General features: G+C 41.0%; 1 protein-coding gene across 3 annotated transcripts; it reads right to left on the bottom strand.

Moving 5' to 3' along the window:
- Nucleotides 1–406: 406 nt before the first annotated feature.
- Nucleotides 407–14,716, bottom strand: LOC120695671 (protein ACTIVITY OF BC1 COMPLEX KINASE 7, chloroplastic-like). 3 transcript variants are annotated; one of them, XM_039978890.1, is made up of 19 exons: nucleotides 14,218–14,696; nucleotides 13,982–14,048; nucleotides 13,294–13,906; nucleotides 12,885–13,028; nucleotides 12,517–12,642; nucleotides 12,019–12,106; nucleotides 11,595–11,688; nucleotides 8,259–8,352; nucleotides 7,820–7,874; nucleotides 6,237–6,328; nucleotides 5,359–5,529; nucleotides 5,166–5,222; nucleotides 5,006–5,089; nucleotides 4,835–4,919; nucleotides 4,237–4,298; nucleotides 3,888–3,962; nucleotides 3,667–3,771; nucleotides 3,352–3,493; nucleotides 2,709–3,101 (listed from the first exon to the last, which is right to left on the bottom strand). In XM_039978890.1, the coding sequence occupies exons 3-19, from the start codon at nucleotides 13,876–13,878 to the stop codon at nucleotides 3,028–3,030; spliced, it is 2,133 nt and encodes a 710-aa protein (XP_039834824.1). In that variant the 5' UTR covers nucleotides 13,879–13,906; nucleotides 13,982–14,048; nucleotides 14,218–14,696; the 3' UTR covers nucleotides 2,709–3,027. The 3 variants fall into 3 exon arrangements, 2 of the variants coding, with proteins under 2 accessions (XP_039834823.1, XP_039834824.1); XR_005683786.1 differs by lacking the exon at nucleotides 13,982–14,048 and adding exons at nucleotides 407–762; nucleotides 876–1,355 and having other exon boundaries at nucleotides 1,873–3,101; nucleotides 6,237–8,352; nucleotides 14,218–14,716; XM_039978889.1 differs by lacking the exon at nucleotides 13,982–14,048 and having other exon boundaries at nucleotides 2,702–3,101; nucleotides 14,218–14,701.
- Between the last annotated feature and the right edge of the window lie 745 nt (nucleotides 14,717–15,461).

Genomic DNA, 15,461 nt, shown 5'->3' with positions numbered 1-15,461 from the left:
AACACAAAATTGAGAGAAATCATTGGAGATATATTCTCCCCCATGACCATCACGCACTCATTTGTTTTTTCTCTCAAGTTGGTTCTCAACCTCGGCCTTATAAATTTTAAAGTAGTGTAAAGCTTCATCTTTAGTTTTCGACAAATAAATGTAGCAATAACGAGTAGCATCATCAATAAAAGTCATAAAATATCTCTTGCCTCCTCTTGTCAACAATCCATTCATTTCACACAAATCTAAATGAATAAGATCTAATGGTGACAAGTTTCTCTTTTCCTCTAAACTTTTGAAAGGTTTTCGAGGTTGTTTTGCTTGCACACAAGATTGGCACTTTGATCCTTTGATAATATCAAACTTAGGAATTAACTCTAATTTGGACATTCGAGCAATTGTGTCTATGCCAATATGACAAAAACGTGAGTGCCACAAATCAGCCTCACAAAGTTTATTAACCATTGATGCAATCTTAAGATTATACGATAAATCAGAAGTACTCAAGCGGAACAAGCCTCCGCTCATATAGCCTTTGCCAACAAAGTTTCCAAACTTAGACATTATAACTTTATTGGACTCAAACACTAACTTGTAACCATCCTAACATAACAAGGAAACACTAACGAGATTCTTGTTTATTGTTGGAGCATGATGCACGTTCTTCAAAGGGACAATCTTTGCCTGAAGATAGCTTCAGATCGACCATACCAACACCAAGAACAGAAGCAGCTGGTCCGTTTCCCATCAGGATGGAGGAAGTCCGTGCTCCTTGGTAAGAAGAAAATAAAGACATATCAGAACACATATGAACATTAGCACCCGTATCAACCCACCAATCATTGGATTGAATTTCTGAAAAAACAAACTGTAAATTACGATACCCTGGAGATCTGGCCTCGTCATATTAACAGCTTTCTGTTCATTGTCCTTGTTCTTGCGGTGGCGGCAATTTTTTGCAACATGCCCTTTCTTGCCACACACATAACAAGTCTTATTGTCTTTCTCATTCTTCTTCTTCTTGAAGTTAATAGTTTTCTTAGGCTTCCCACTATTCTGCATCTGTATTTTGCCCTTGTTCTTGTTGTTGAATTTCTTCTCAACAATATTTGCACTAACACCATTCTCTGCCGCAACAGAAGTGCTTGGAGAATCTTTCGCTCTTGCCTTTTCCTCGACATCGAGGGCTATAACCAGATCCTCCGTGGAGATATCTTCCCTCTTATGTTTCAAGGTAGTGGCAAAATCCCGCCAAGTAGCAGGGAGTTTGGCAACAATGCCTACTGCCACAAACCTGTCAGGCAAAGCGCAACCCAGACTTGCAATCTCTCCGGCCAGTAGTTGCATCTCATGAGCCTGCATTACTATGGACTTTGCAGCATCAATGCTGTAGTCATAGAAATTCTCACAAGTATACAACAAACAACCAGCTTCAGAGACAACAAATTTGCACTCCATCCCACAACTCTGTGGAGTTAGTGTAATCCATGTATAAATCATACAAGTTATCAGCAAGAAGGGTCAAAATGAAACCAAGAGTAGAATCGCTAGTAGTTTGAAAAGTGTTGGCCTGCTCAACTGTGGGTGGATCACCCACCATAGCCCCAAAGACATTAGCCAAAACTTGACCTTCGTCTGCCATCTACGAAAGTTTTTGCCACTAGTAAACCTCTTAGGTTTCATTGCATCCGATGCACCAGCCATTGCTAGTATAGAATAAACGCAACAATAAAGGTTTCTAGATTGTTGCAAATATGCACATTATTCTATTATCAGATTTTAGTTTGAGGCATATTTCATAAACAATTAAACACAAGATGCGAACTAGTCCTAACAGCAGGTAGAAGAACACAAATAAAATTAGATGCCACAAGAACTCACAATCGGGTTGATGTCTCTAGTGTTGCTGCAGTGAAGAATCGACGCCGTGCAGATCGAAGATGAGGCAACGCATTTCGAGTGGTCGTGCAGAAGCGCTGCCCAGAAACTTTATTGCCGCCCCTCGTGCAGGCTTCAAGACAGCAAGGGCTCGGAGATACCGCTCACCCTCCTCGGTGCACGCCAAGGGAAGAGCTGGCGAGATGCAGCAGCTCGACGACACAGCACAGCGAGATGTGGAAAATAGCAAAAGATGAGTTCTCCACCTGAATGCTTTCAGTCTATTCATATAGATGTGGCTGCCTTCAAGGAGCCATTTTATTCTCTTTAATGATGCCCATAAAAGACATTGAAATGCATTCACGATGATCAGAGCAATTAACTAGGTATTCTGGAATTAACCGGGCATTAATTATCGCTTAATCAGTGCACAACGATTCAAATGTGAGAGACACAAGTGACAAGTCACCATTCACTTGGACATAAATTCGGACATGAGTTCGAACATCCAATCAACAATCCGGATACTCCGGGTACATGTCCTCATACTCTGGAGGCAGCCACATGTTGATTTGGAACTCTCTTAAATGGGCCAAATTCAACAAGCCATTGCCCAACCCTAAAGTTAACCTTTCGGTGGAGTGGCAAACATGAGCTTGACAAGTAGCAACTTTGTAAATACTGAATTTCCCACATTTTTATCGTAGTTTCAAGCAAAAATCCTATTTACAAAAAAACCTTAGAAGTACCATCTGGATGGCATAGTTTCTAAAAAAACACTTTGTACCATCATATCTCCATAGCCGCACCATATTTTTGCTTAATTTCCATAGGGGTTAACATCGAATATTTCAGAATATTTTAAATTTTTTAGTGTAAAATAAAATTACAATTGTCTTGAATTCCTTGCTTTATTGACTGGTCGATGTGATTAGCCTTGGCGGCTAAATAATGATACAGTTTGTACAGATTTATAAGAGCATGTGAAAGCTCACTTGTTTCCCAGAAAGAATGTAAATTTCCTATATGCACTTCGTATATACTATGACCTGAGGGGGCGCGCATTTCCCATGTAAATCGACAAAGATACTATTTAGTTTGTCATGCCATGCCTTTTCAGGGACAGGAACTTCTGCGGTTGCACATCTTGCAAGATGATCATATCATGGTCTCGAATTTGTCAAGCTTCTTCACTCTTTGCATAGATCTGATCAGCAATGCTAAAAATATGCCTGCATATTTTTAGTTTGGATCAGACCAATCAGGAAGAACATGATGCTTATTGTTCTCTTAGAAAAACAGTTGCCACAGATAGCCTAGATTCAGATTGATTCTATTACATGGTATGTTTAAGATCAGTAAGTTCCAACAGCCTATGCACTACTACTATATGGTTAGATTTGAAGAAATAAGGAATGTTGAAAGGTGAGCAAATGTTGTTGAGTACAGAATTTATTTTACGACACAGGAAAGGAAACCTACCTGCACCAATGAAAGAACCGTTTGCAATTATTTGGTTCCCTTGACTGTTCAATGTGACCCCAACATTCAAGAGAGTACCACCCAAGGCTGTATACATGGTGGCCATCTGAAGCACAGTAGCTTTCCGAGCAGCTCGTTCAGACTGCAAATGCCGTTCAGTTCAGAATCAAGCAAAAGGAAAAAAAAAATGTATACTAGTTTGAAGTGCTGTCCAGATTCTGGCCAAAGAACAAGAAAATGAATATTCATTTTCTTGCAATGTATCTCACAGAACTTTGAGAACATGCAAGATATCAATACAAGTCATTAGCATACCTCCAGTACTCTGACCCTGAGTTTCAGATCACCTGACTCGAGTTGTCCTACAAAATCTTCAATTCTCTGTATTCTGTAGGGCATTGATATGGTAGAATCACGAGCCTGTCATATATAGAGATGACCATCGGTGGTAATGTTTAGTGTGCTGGACAATGTACCATATAGTTGAAGGAATGTAAAAAACTAACAAACGTGCCCCAGCAGATCTGTACGCTTACATCATTTGCTTGCTTTCTTATCTCCTGGACTAATTCAGGCCCACCCCGTTGTCTCTGTTTCAAGTCTAACAGTTCCTGAGGGTCAAATATTCAATCAGAATCAACAATCTCTACTTCTGTGAAACATATATATAAGGGAATAAAAACTATATTAGCTGAAATAACAGAAGTGAAGTGCGCACCAAGCATACTTAAAGGGATGATTAACATATTAATAACTTTTTAAGCCGTACCGATCCCTTTTAGAAAGATATAAGACAGCAAGACCAAAAAAAAACACACACACATTGGATGGAAAAGAGTGAGAAAACATGTGTACTTAAACCGAGGGTTATAACAGGAGAGTAACCTGTGCATATGGAGCTGCAACTTTGACAAAGGAAAAATCTGGATCTAATGTATATCCAATCCCTGTCAAATAACATAGTGCCGATTGTAACTGATGACAGAGAACAAATGAATAATTGGAAAACAAAATTGTGTACAATTTAAATGCCTAGACACAGACATGTATTTCCGAGAAATTAAATTAAAACGTTTTGACAATAGCTTGTATGATATATTCAGATATAGGGAGTAAACACCTACAGATAAACTGGCCAGAACATGCTATTGTTTTGTTAACTATTATGTAAGATTTATTACTAGAAAAATTAATGCCTTAGTTCCCATGTTGAGATTCTGTGATCATGAGATAAAATCTGATTGACAACTTAATTTTTCATCAATGAACAAGTATTTTTTTCTATATAAGCTAGAATTTTTTCATTTGTATATACTTCAGAATTGAAACAAACAATTAGCAAAACCAGAAAATCTATGATGAATGTTATGTTCATGATTATTTATACCAAAACATAATGCCACTGCATTCACAATAAGTGATAACTAACATAGCAATGCATGAAAGAGTACTAAAATAATTCCAAGGTGCCAAGATGGAAAACCTTCAAGAGTAGAGAATGCCCTTATAACAAATGTAAATGTGGATGGAAACCGGAAAGGCTGATCCTGTGCTATCGCAAATAAGTCCTAGAAAAAATAAAATGAAGCAAAAAAACTTTTACAGATATTGATTATTAAATATAAGTTAATTATAGAAGAAGTGTATGTGCAACTTCTCCAATTGTAGCCAGAGTCTGTTGCTGATCTGGTGTCTGGCTCAACAGATTGTCCAAGAAAAATTGAATGGACCTCCTAACCTACAAAACCAAAAGTACAGAATATTTATATAATATTTGAACCTTCAGTGACCTTCCTACCCATTAAAATACGAACCGGTGAGAGATCTCCTGTTGGCTGTAGAGCTCCCAGGTCAATTAGAGCTTTCATAACCTGCAAGAAAGAGATCATGAAGACAGAATACGATGTGTGGAGGGTTGAAAATCTTAATTTCCAGAATAGTATCCAAGGTACAAATGCTAAGTTTAAAATAAATATTACTAAAGGATGTTCATAAAGATTAAGCTACCTTGTTTGCGTCCTTCTCATACACAGAATAGAACAGGGAGAGCAATCTCTCTCGAGTGAATGATTTTATTTCACCCATCATTCCAAAATCATAATATATTAAAGAACCATCCTTATCTACAGCAAGGTTTCCAGGATGAGGATCAGCATGGAAAAATCCAGTCTTCAATATCTGGTTTGTACACAGTAAGAACAATGTTAGGTCAAAAGCATCGCATGTCACATTAGAATATTCAATTACGAATTATAAACTAACTTGACATTGATATTAAACACAAAGGGAGAATTTACAAAATATATAAATGTATTCTTGACAAGTATGTTATATTGAGATGTTAAATCCAAAACTAATGGTGTGGGTTTGGGTGTGTGTAACTCAGGGTTTCTACCCTTTTCTTCTTCTTTAATACAAAGATATGCAGCTTTTCTATGTATTCAAGAGGAAAAAATATTAACAGTGTGAAGGGCACGTGACACAACATTAAAGGCATGGAGGTCCAAGCATGTTACAGATGACCTAGCAAGAAACAAATGACTTTTTCAAATCCAATAAACAAAATGTTTTTTGCAGAAAAAAAAACATAACTAAGAGGAAATTTTAGACTGTTGAAAACAATTAACATCACAGACCACAGAATCATTAGAACTTAGATAATAATTCTTACAATTTAAAGCAAGTCCAACATTGAACAATTATTCTGACTAGCCACAGTGACAGATTGAAAAGGCACTGAGGGCATCTAGGACTGGCTCTGCATTAAATTAGCAAAAATGCATCCAAATGTAATTCTATGAGCGTTTCATAAGAGAAGTCTAAACCTAAAACAACAAAATTGAGTTAGAATGAATACAAGCAGCATAGCTAACCAAAATATCAACCTGAATTAGATAAGATTCTATTGCACGTGATGCAATCAGTGAGCGACTATAGCCCCGGCTATCAAGCACACCCAAATTGTTAATTTTGATACCTGTATAGAAAATAAAAAGAAGTTTCAGTGTAAGGGTTGTTGTAACACACTAACAGTACATACCCCAAGTTACAACTGAAAGGATAAACATGCTTTAACGGTCCATACCAGACCTTCATCGTATGTTTTAAATGAAAAGGCGCCTAGAATAAACAAAGTTAGTAGCAACACTTGGGCATGTAGACAATTTATTTTTCATTTTTGGAAACATAGAAATTGATATATTAGCTGACGAGCTGCAAGCCTGCAATTACAACTGAAACTTAATTATGCAATAAGTTGTTAAAAATGGTTGAAGTTAGTCTCATTCTTTTCTACATCACAAAATAATGGAGATTTAATAAAAACTAGGAAAATTGAATTGAAAGTGTCTATACATAATACATGTTCTTTTTCATCCTTTGTTTTTTTTTGTTCCTGCTTAATTTAATGACACATCCAAGGAAAAACAATTCATATTTATCATTTATATGTCCAAATTAAGATAATTTACTTCCAGGGCCGGCCCTGACTTTTTGGTGGGCCGGTGCGGAACAAAAAATGAAGGCCCCATTCATCATAAAAATACAAGATACTCTCTCCATTTAGTTATGAAGCTATATTTCTAAAATAAAAAAAATTCAAAATTCATCGCTATATTAAGCCTTTGCCTCGAGAGTCCGCAAGTAGCTTGTTCGGCATCCCCCAACAGCAACTCCGACACGCATGCGTGTCTTGAGAAGAAGAAAAACTGGATCTGTTGGTTTTCGACATGGACCGCGATAGTTAATAATCACTAGAAACGAGGAGTTTCGCCAAGAAAAGTTGTGGAAACGAGGAGAGGATGGTTAATATGATTAATGGATTGATAAGTATTGAGTTGCATGCACCGACCAGTTCAACCCAAAAGCTTAAGCTGATGGGGAGAGGTGGACAATTCACTTTATATTCCAACACTCCCCCTCACGTGGAGGCTCCCTCAGGCCTCAGATGTGGAATAGGAACGAGCAACAATTATTTTATTTAATTGCACTAACCAGGATTCGAACTCGAGACCTCTGGCTTTGATACCATATTGAGTTGCATGCACCGACCAGTTCAACCCAAAAGCTTAAGCTGATGGGGAGAGGTGGACAATTCACTTTATATTCCAACAATAAGCATACTTGGTGCCTTGGTCACCGTGCCATGTAAAAATATAGCTATCATAACTAAATGGAGGGAGAAATATTGAAAAACTCATTGTCATTAATGAATTGAGTTATGTAGCTGCACGTCCTAAACTATGTAGCTGCATGCACTAAGATTTATTGGCACTTATAACTTGACAAGCCTGTTTGTGTAGCAATATTTGGAGGCCCCCAATTTTCTGTGGCCCGGTGCGGCCGCACCGCCGGCACTACCTCAGGGCCGGCCCTGTTTACTTCATAAATGGTCGCCCAAATAACCGTTCATGCAACAGTACTGAATTACTGATGCTAATTTCTATTACAAGAAATAGTAAGCTCTTACCAGGAACATACTCCAGGGTTAACACCTTTTCAGTTGTGTAGTCCCACATTATAAGCTAAAAAAAACAGTAGGATAACACATCATGTAGGACATTGAAATTAAGGTTAAGAAAATGCAAGGTTCCACTTCAGAGCTCCACCATGACTAAAATTTAAGCATGTTTACAGAAGAAGAAAGGGATAAAAAACATTGATTAGAACCAATCAGTGAACACTTTATATGGATAATTCTGGTCTTTAACTAAGTACATAGTTTTCCACAACTGATGTGGATTATTTTGTAAGTAAATAGATAGCCTTTAATGCTTGGACCAACCACTAATCATCACAAATTAGTGGCTTGCCATCTCAATTCCAGCACTAATATAACATTTTGTAACACTAATTCTTTAGGAGACAAAGAACTATAACCAAAGCATTGCGAGGTCCAGGAAACTTACTGGCACGCGAACCCACTTTACATTTCTGAAATCCCGTCGAAACCTGTCCGCATTCTTTCCTTCGTTGATGTAATTGATTTCTTCGTATAAAATTCTGGAATCGTGGAAATCAGGATAATGAATTTTTTTTAGGTAAACTCAATGTCCAAAGAAACATAAGCTCATAACTAGAAATGTTTCAATCTATTCTCAATTTCGATAACATACATGTTTTACCATATAGGTCAACAAGCATCAAGAGTCATATTCATATATAACACATATTGTAAGATTATGTGGAATGCATGGGATATATTGCATTGAGCCTCTAGGGTTAATATATAGTAGTACATGGCATGGAGGGCAAGTAGCCTCTCATAGAGATAAGGAAGGATATCCTGGGATTACAATCAATCTTAAACTAACCATATCCGGAGTTGCCTAATATACTCTAACATCCCCCTGCAATCACAGCGGTAGCAACACGAACAGACAGACAGGAGAATAATGAAGATAACCCCCCGCAGTCAGAACGCCAATGCGAATGCTTCGACTGGAGTAGCTCATGCAGATGATAGCCCTTTAGTGCCGAAGTAGCCGAGGTCGAGGTGGACGTGGTCAAAGCCGTGGACGAGGCGCGGGTCTGAAGCGTCAATGAAGGCGTACGAGTGCACAAAATCAATCAGCAGCTTCTTGCCGTTGAGTTCAGCAGGACGATGAGCCACGAATGGTGAAGGTAGACGGTTGTAAGGATCACCGGGGTGTCCGACCCTAGAGGGGGAGGGGGTGAATAGGGTCGCTAATCGTTTTTTAACATAGGGCTCAATCTACTTGCATAAAATAAACCTAACACGTCCTATACATGCTAGTTATGACTAAGGTTTATCTTTGCTACTCTCTACTTATCCCAAAATACTTGCAACCTATAGCCAATCCTAAACAAACTAACTAGGAAAGTAAGGCATGCAAGATAGAGTAAATGCGGAAACGTAATATGGTAAGTAAAGAGGTAAGTGCAAGAGGGATGCAAACTCCCGAGTAGACACGGTCATGTAACGTGGTTCGGCACAAACGCCTACGTCCACGGGACACCGAGGCTCTTCCGATCACCGTCTTGCACTACGCCACCAAGGCGATGCCGGCAAGCAAAGGCAAGTGCCCACAAGACACCGAGTTTCGTGCACCGCCACCGTCTCTCTCGGTCACCCGGCCGAAATCCACTACGGAGCTTTTCCACCAAGGAGGGGGTCTCCTCTTCCCCCGCACAAAGTGTCGTTGTCACTCCACACCAAGTCGGAGGGTCACACGACGGATCACAAGGATTGCTTGCCGCAGCAAGACTTCTCTCAAGCTTGCTCTCTCAAGAACTAAGCCTAAACAAGCACTAAGCACTCTCACAAGTGTGCTTAAGCCTATATGATGTACAATGAAGCACTATGGCGGTTGGAGATGATCTTTTGCTCTTGTATACTTTCTTGGTCTCCAGCACTCTCAAATAAGCCGTGGGGTGGCATATATATAGCCCACACACCCCAAACTAGCCGTTGGAAAAAGGCTGACAAAAAGCGCTATCACCGGTTAAACCGATACTCCCGTTTTTGTCATCACCGGTTTAATCAGTGAGTGCATTTTCCAACTAGCCGTTATACTTCAACGGCTACCTCAATCGACCGACGTAATCAACCGATGCAGCGTCGGTTTAACCGGTGAGTGTAGTTGCTGAAAAACTAACTCTCTGGACAACTGCACCGACGTTCACCAATATCTAATCGTCGGTTTAACCGGTGTATAGAATTTTCTCTGTCTTCATCTGTCAATGCACCGACGTATGCAATTTCTTTAGCGTCGGTTCAACCGGTGTAAAACCCTAGCCTGGTGTACTCCAAGTCAATGCACCGACGAGTGTAAAACACCCAACGTCGGTTAATCCGGTGCCAAACCCTAGCCCGCAGGCCTTCTCTGTGATTGCACCGATGAGTTCATTTTGCCCTACGTCGGTTTAACCGGTGATAGCAAAATGCCTCTGTCTTGATTTCTTTGACTTGATTTTCTTCACGGTCTCTTCGATTCTTGTCCTTTGGGCCGAAGAGCTTTCGGGGCGCTGCCCTGAGACCCGCGAGGGGCGGCTCCCCCTCGACCCTCGTCCGCTAACTGGGTAGCGGAACCCCCGTAGGGGCGGCCCTTCGGGCCTAGCTACGCTTATCTTCTCTTTGTCATCACTTGAACCTAAAAGCCTGGGAATGTTCATCTTAACAATCATATTAGTCCAAGTGTTGTGTGTGTCATCAATCGCCTAAACATTATATTGAAATATGGCATGAGAGGCCATTTTCGCTACAACGGTGCAGCTAAAGAGCATGACTAGTCTTCCTTCAGCAACATCAGCGGCGGTGGTTGCGAGCTTGCAGCAACAGCGCAGACTCGGATCGAGTCATTGTGACGAGGACCGGTAGCATGGGTGGCGCCACCACCTGAAGAAGGCGCGACACCAATGGTGGTGGCTTGATCATGAGCGTCAGCACTGCAGCCTGGGAAGGGACAACCTCATCCTTAGGAGTGTCGACGATGATGTGGTGATGAACAGCAGGGCAACGCAATCCAATCTTTGATCGGAACAAAAAAGAAAACACCAGCAGCAAGACGAACCTCCATGTACTTCCTCCGCAGCTCTCACTCACACTCAAGGCAGCCAGTGACAGTGCGGCTGTGCTGGTGACTCGACAACCCCAACGGCGTGGTGGCCCGACAGCCCCAACGGCGCGGTGGCCTGGCAACCCCATGATCTTCCTCCGCAGCTATGCACTCGTGCTCATGGCATGCTGGTAGGAGGAAGGGGCTGGCCTGTTGTGCGGAAGGGGCACGGATCCAGATGCGGTGCTAGAGGGAGTGACAACGCAAAGGCATGGCAGGCCCTACGAAGGCCCCATAGCGATGTGGTGCCTGACGAGGACGACGAGCGGCACTGCCACGGATTGGCCACGGGTGGAGGTACGTCCCTCGGCTGCAGGACCACAATAGCGTAGAGAATCAAAGGGATCCACGCGCATCCTACGAGGGTGCTTCCCCAGGCGGAGATCGATCCCCCCGGGGGCGGCGCGAGAGCAGCGGAAGCCGGATGCCTAGGGTTTGAACTAGACTCGTGATACCATGTAACATTATGTGAAATGCGTGGGATGTATTGCATTGAGCCTTTAGGGTGAATATACAAGAGTAAATGGCTTGGAGGCCAAATAGCCTTTCCTAGAGATAAGAAAGGTTATCCTAGGATTACAATCAATCATAAACTAACCATATCCAAAGTTGCCTAATATACTCTAACACATATAATATATCCAAGAAGACTATCTATGTACTTACTTGGAACATTCCTTGTAAATACCAATCCAGTCCCTTGAAGGGCCTCCAAATGTTTCACTTCTTTGAAAATACTCAGCTACTAGCTTTAAGTTCCCTGCAAGAAACCAAACGGGAAAAGATTCACTATGATTAGATCAGTGAAATCACCAAGATATTAATTTAGTATTTCAAATATAGGGTGGTTCAAATCCTTTATTAAGAAACCATGAGTATGAACATTATTTTTATTATTATTACAATTTTACAAACTGGTGTGCAAAGAAAGTAAAACGTTAAATCTACCTTTTGTTTCGGATAAAAGACAAAACTTCAAATCAGATAGGCTGGAATTAAAAGAATAGCATGCATCAAACATTTACTTGTCTGTTTCTCTAAACCAACAGCTCTCTTTTCAAGGACACCCAGTAACTTGTATATATCTTACTTAGGTCAATGTCAAAAAGTTTTTTGAGCCCCGGTCGCTGAACTTTGACTGCAACTCGTTCACCATTATGGAGCACTGCACGATGTACCTGAATATAAAACACAAAGCAATGTGGAAGTATAAATCAGAAAATGCACCATAAATATCATCTAGGGCATTGAACTTAATAAACTATTCCCAAATAAGCGTCATTAATATCATCAGTTTTGTTTTTTCATAGAACAGAAATGCATCAAGTGAAAACTGTTACCAATGATAAACAAAGGAATGGACAGATACGGTTGTGAAGAGGGGCTAATTGCCTAAAACACACATTTCCTTTTTAAATGCTGCAAGAGGGGCTAAATCATGATGAGCTAGTTTCTTCAGGACTTAAACATATCAGGGAAAGGGAATACCTTTGAGAAAAATAATTGCATGATATGTTTATGGTATACTGGGTATGGAATGGTACCAGGTAGAAAAATGCAGATGCTCATAAAGTTTGGGATTAAACACCTGACCAAGACTTGCTGCCGCTATTGGACGTTCTTCAAATTCTTTGTACACAATATCAATGGAACAACCCATTTCCTTCTCTATGAAAGCTTTTGCTTTGTCAGGAGAGAATGCAGGTACTCTATCCTGCAAAAAAAAAAGAGGATAAATCATGGTTCATATAAATTCCTTTGGTTCTTAGTCAGTCCAATACAAAAACTGTGTCCATCATTGATCATTTTTAATCAATGTTCGATTTATCAGATTAGTTTCAACAAAACCGTAACAAGAAGACAGAAAAGAATGGACAAGCAAATCATGTCAGCATAATAAAAGAACATACTAATCCATCATTAAGAAAAATATACCGATATAGACAAGCAAAGTACCTGCAGTTTTGCAAGCTCGTCGACAAATTCTCTTGGGAATAAATCAGATCGTGTGGATGATAACTGTCCAAGCTTAATAAATGTTGGGCCAAGCTGCAATACTTGCTCTCTTAACCATGAAGCAGTTTTCTGTCTTCGAACTTTCTGCAAGATATAAGCCACACATTAGACCATATGTATAGCACAGACAACGAATACTTTCTTTTCGCAGCCTCAAGTGATGTGAATATTACAATGCTTTCACATCACTATAAACAGAGAGAACAATCATTGGAAACTGGAGGTGGCCGGTCAGCACAGAATATGATTTCCTTTTCTTACTTCTTTGGAATCACAATGCACTGACATGGAATTTTTTTTCTCTTGAAGTAACATGACTCAATTGTTTATCTGTATCTTAAAAGTATACCTGCTTTTCTTCTGAGAATCTACCAGGATAAGCCCATTTTGCATTGTCAAATAGCACACGGACTCGAAAAGAAAGCACAAAAGACCATATATCTATGCTCCTCTGCGCAGAGTTGTAATTATCTTTCGCCCAGCTGAATCCCTCATCAGAAGGCAAAACCTTCAGTTCCTCTTGAAAGGGGTCATTGTTGAATCTCGTGTGCTTCTCTGTCTTAACAAGAGAGGACATCTTGCTGCCTTTCACCAAACTTGTACCATTCACAGTCATCTTCGGTGTACCGTTAATAACAGTTTTGGTTGAGCTATTGACAATGGCCTTTGCAGAACCATTAATTGGTGCCTTGGTTGAGCTGTTGACAGTGCCATTTGGAGAACCATTGACTGTCCCTGATCTTGCAAGGCCACCACCATTGGTCCTCCTCAACTCAGTTGTTGGGACCATCTTTGTTGCCTGGCCATTAGTACCATACTTTGCCCGGAATTTTGGGGTCCTCTTAACCAAGAATTTCTCATTCTTTGATGCCCCATACCTTGGGAGCTTCACACTAGAGATTGATGCTGAGAAACTAAGATCAGGCACCATCATCGCTATGAGTATGACCAATCAGAAGCCCCTGTCCACAGAGCCACCCATTAGCATAAACACAGCATAACAACAAAATAAATGCCGCCTATCTAGCAACTATTACCGCGGCGGCACGACCGCGTTCCGGTGGCAGAGCTCTTCGCCGGCGACAAGAACTGGCCCTACACAATCTACAAGACGGCGCGCACAAAACCATGGGTGGTGTACGCGCAGAAGGCAAGCCGAGCATGGCCGGCGGCATGGAGGGGGCGCCGACCGGCGGCAAGGCATAGAAACGAGCGTTTAAAGTTAGGGAACGTGGTGGAACGTGGAGAGCTTCAGCTTCAGGAGGTTGCTTACAGTCGATTTGAGCCGTTGGGTGGTGGAAACGGTGGCCGGACGATGAAGTTCCACGGTGAGGTCGAGTCCGGGCGGAGTTGGAACTGGCGGCTGGGAGATCTGCGATTCCCGGCGAGATGACGGTCGGAGCTCGAGTTTGAGGGGCCGTGGAGGGGCTAGGGAGGTGGAGAGACCCTGGGTGTGGTGGATTTTAAAACCACGGGGTGGAGCTCGTGGATTTTTGGATCGATGGCGGCTCTGCTTGCTCTGTTCTTGACGTCTGGAGGTTGAAGACGATGCTGAGCGAGAGAGAGGAGAAGGGGAACACGGCAGCTCTAGGGATTAGGGCCGGCGACGACGGCTGCGGATAAAGGCGCTTGGAACGAGGATGGGCGGCGGCGATGCGGACACGCTGCACGCCGCGAGCTCAACCCGTCGGGGGAGGAGTGGAGAGGAGAGGGGAGCAGAAGGAAGACTGATTTTTTTTTTTTGAGGGCAAAAGGAAGACTGAATTGGGTGGAAGGGGAGAACGAGGGAAACAGGTGGAGGTGACTACGCCCTACTCAGGTTCGGGGAAGAAAAAATAAGAATATAAAAGATATGGATATTTATTTTCTGACTGACAAAGAGCGGTTGAATAGTGATTCGCATATTATTTTTGAATATTTAAATATTTTTTGAATATTCAATATGAATTTGGATATTGGGTTCGGATACAATATTAGTAATATTCGTCGTATATCCAATATCGGTTCGGATAATCCAAATAGGTAATTCAGATATTAAATTCAAATAGCTTATAATATATATTTTATAAAAAGTTAATTTAAACTCTTAAAATTATAACTAATTCATTTCAAGTCAGAAAATATATAATAGTAATATGAAAATTCGGATCAATTCGAAGGAGAAATACAATACAACCGTTTTTGTATCCGTATTTGTAATCGAAGCAATCTGAATCGTGTTTGTATCCGAGACTATCCGTGTTCGAATCCGAATCCGATAAACAATATGGAAATAAATACAATGTCGACAATATTCATTCGTATCCAATTCGTTACGTCCCAATGGAGATGCCAGAGACTGAGGAACTGGAGCGGAAAATGAGAGGAGGCACGAGGAGAATTTTATACAATTACAACTATACTAGTGGGGGCTGTTTCAGATAAATCCCTTTACAAATCATTTATTATGCTAACACAGCTAGCCAAGATTTGTCTTACGCCGGTACTACTTAACATGTCATCAAAGATTTGTTTTAA

Source organism: Panicum virgatum, chromosome 2K, assembly GCF_016808335.1.
Source record: "Panicum virgatum strain AP13 chromosome 2K, P.virgatum_v5, whole genome shotgun sequence".
Taxonomy (NCBI): Eukaryota; Viridiplantae; Streptophyta; class Magnoliopsida; order Poales; family Poaceae; genus Panicum; species Panicum virgatum.
Note: the sequence above shows the minus strand (reverse complement) of the source record. Positions and strands in the feature narration are given on the sequence as shown.

Bases quoted from the DNA above. Each gene is read 5' to 3' on its own strand.
- LOC120695671 (XM_039978889.1), bottom strand. From the start codon at position 13,878: ATGATGGTGCCTGATCTTAGTTTCTCAGCATCAATCTCTAGTGTGAAG. The intron at 13,029-13,293 runs GTATACTTTTAA...TATATCTTGCAG, and splicing joins GATTCTCAGAAGAAAAGCAG to AAAGTTCGAAGACAGAAAAC. The intron at 4,920-5,005 runs GTTGCACATACA...TATTTTTTCTAG, and splicing joins CTCTGGCTACAATTGGAGAA to GACTTATTTGCGATAGCACA.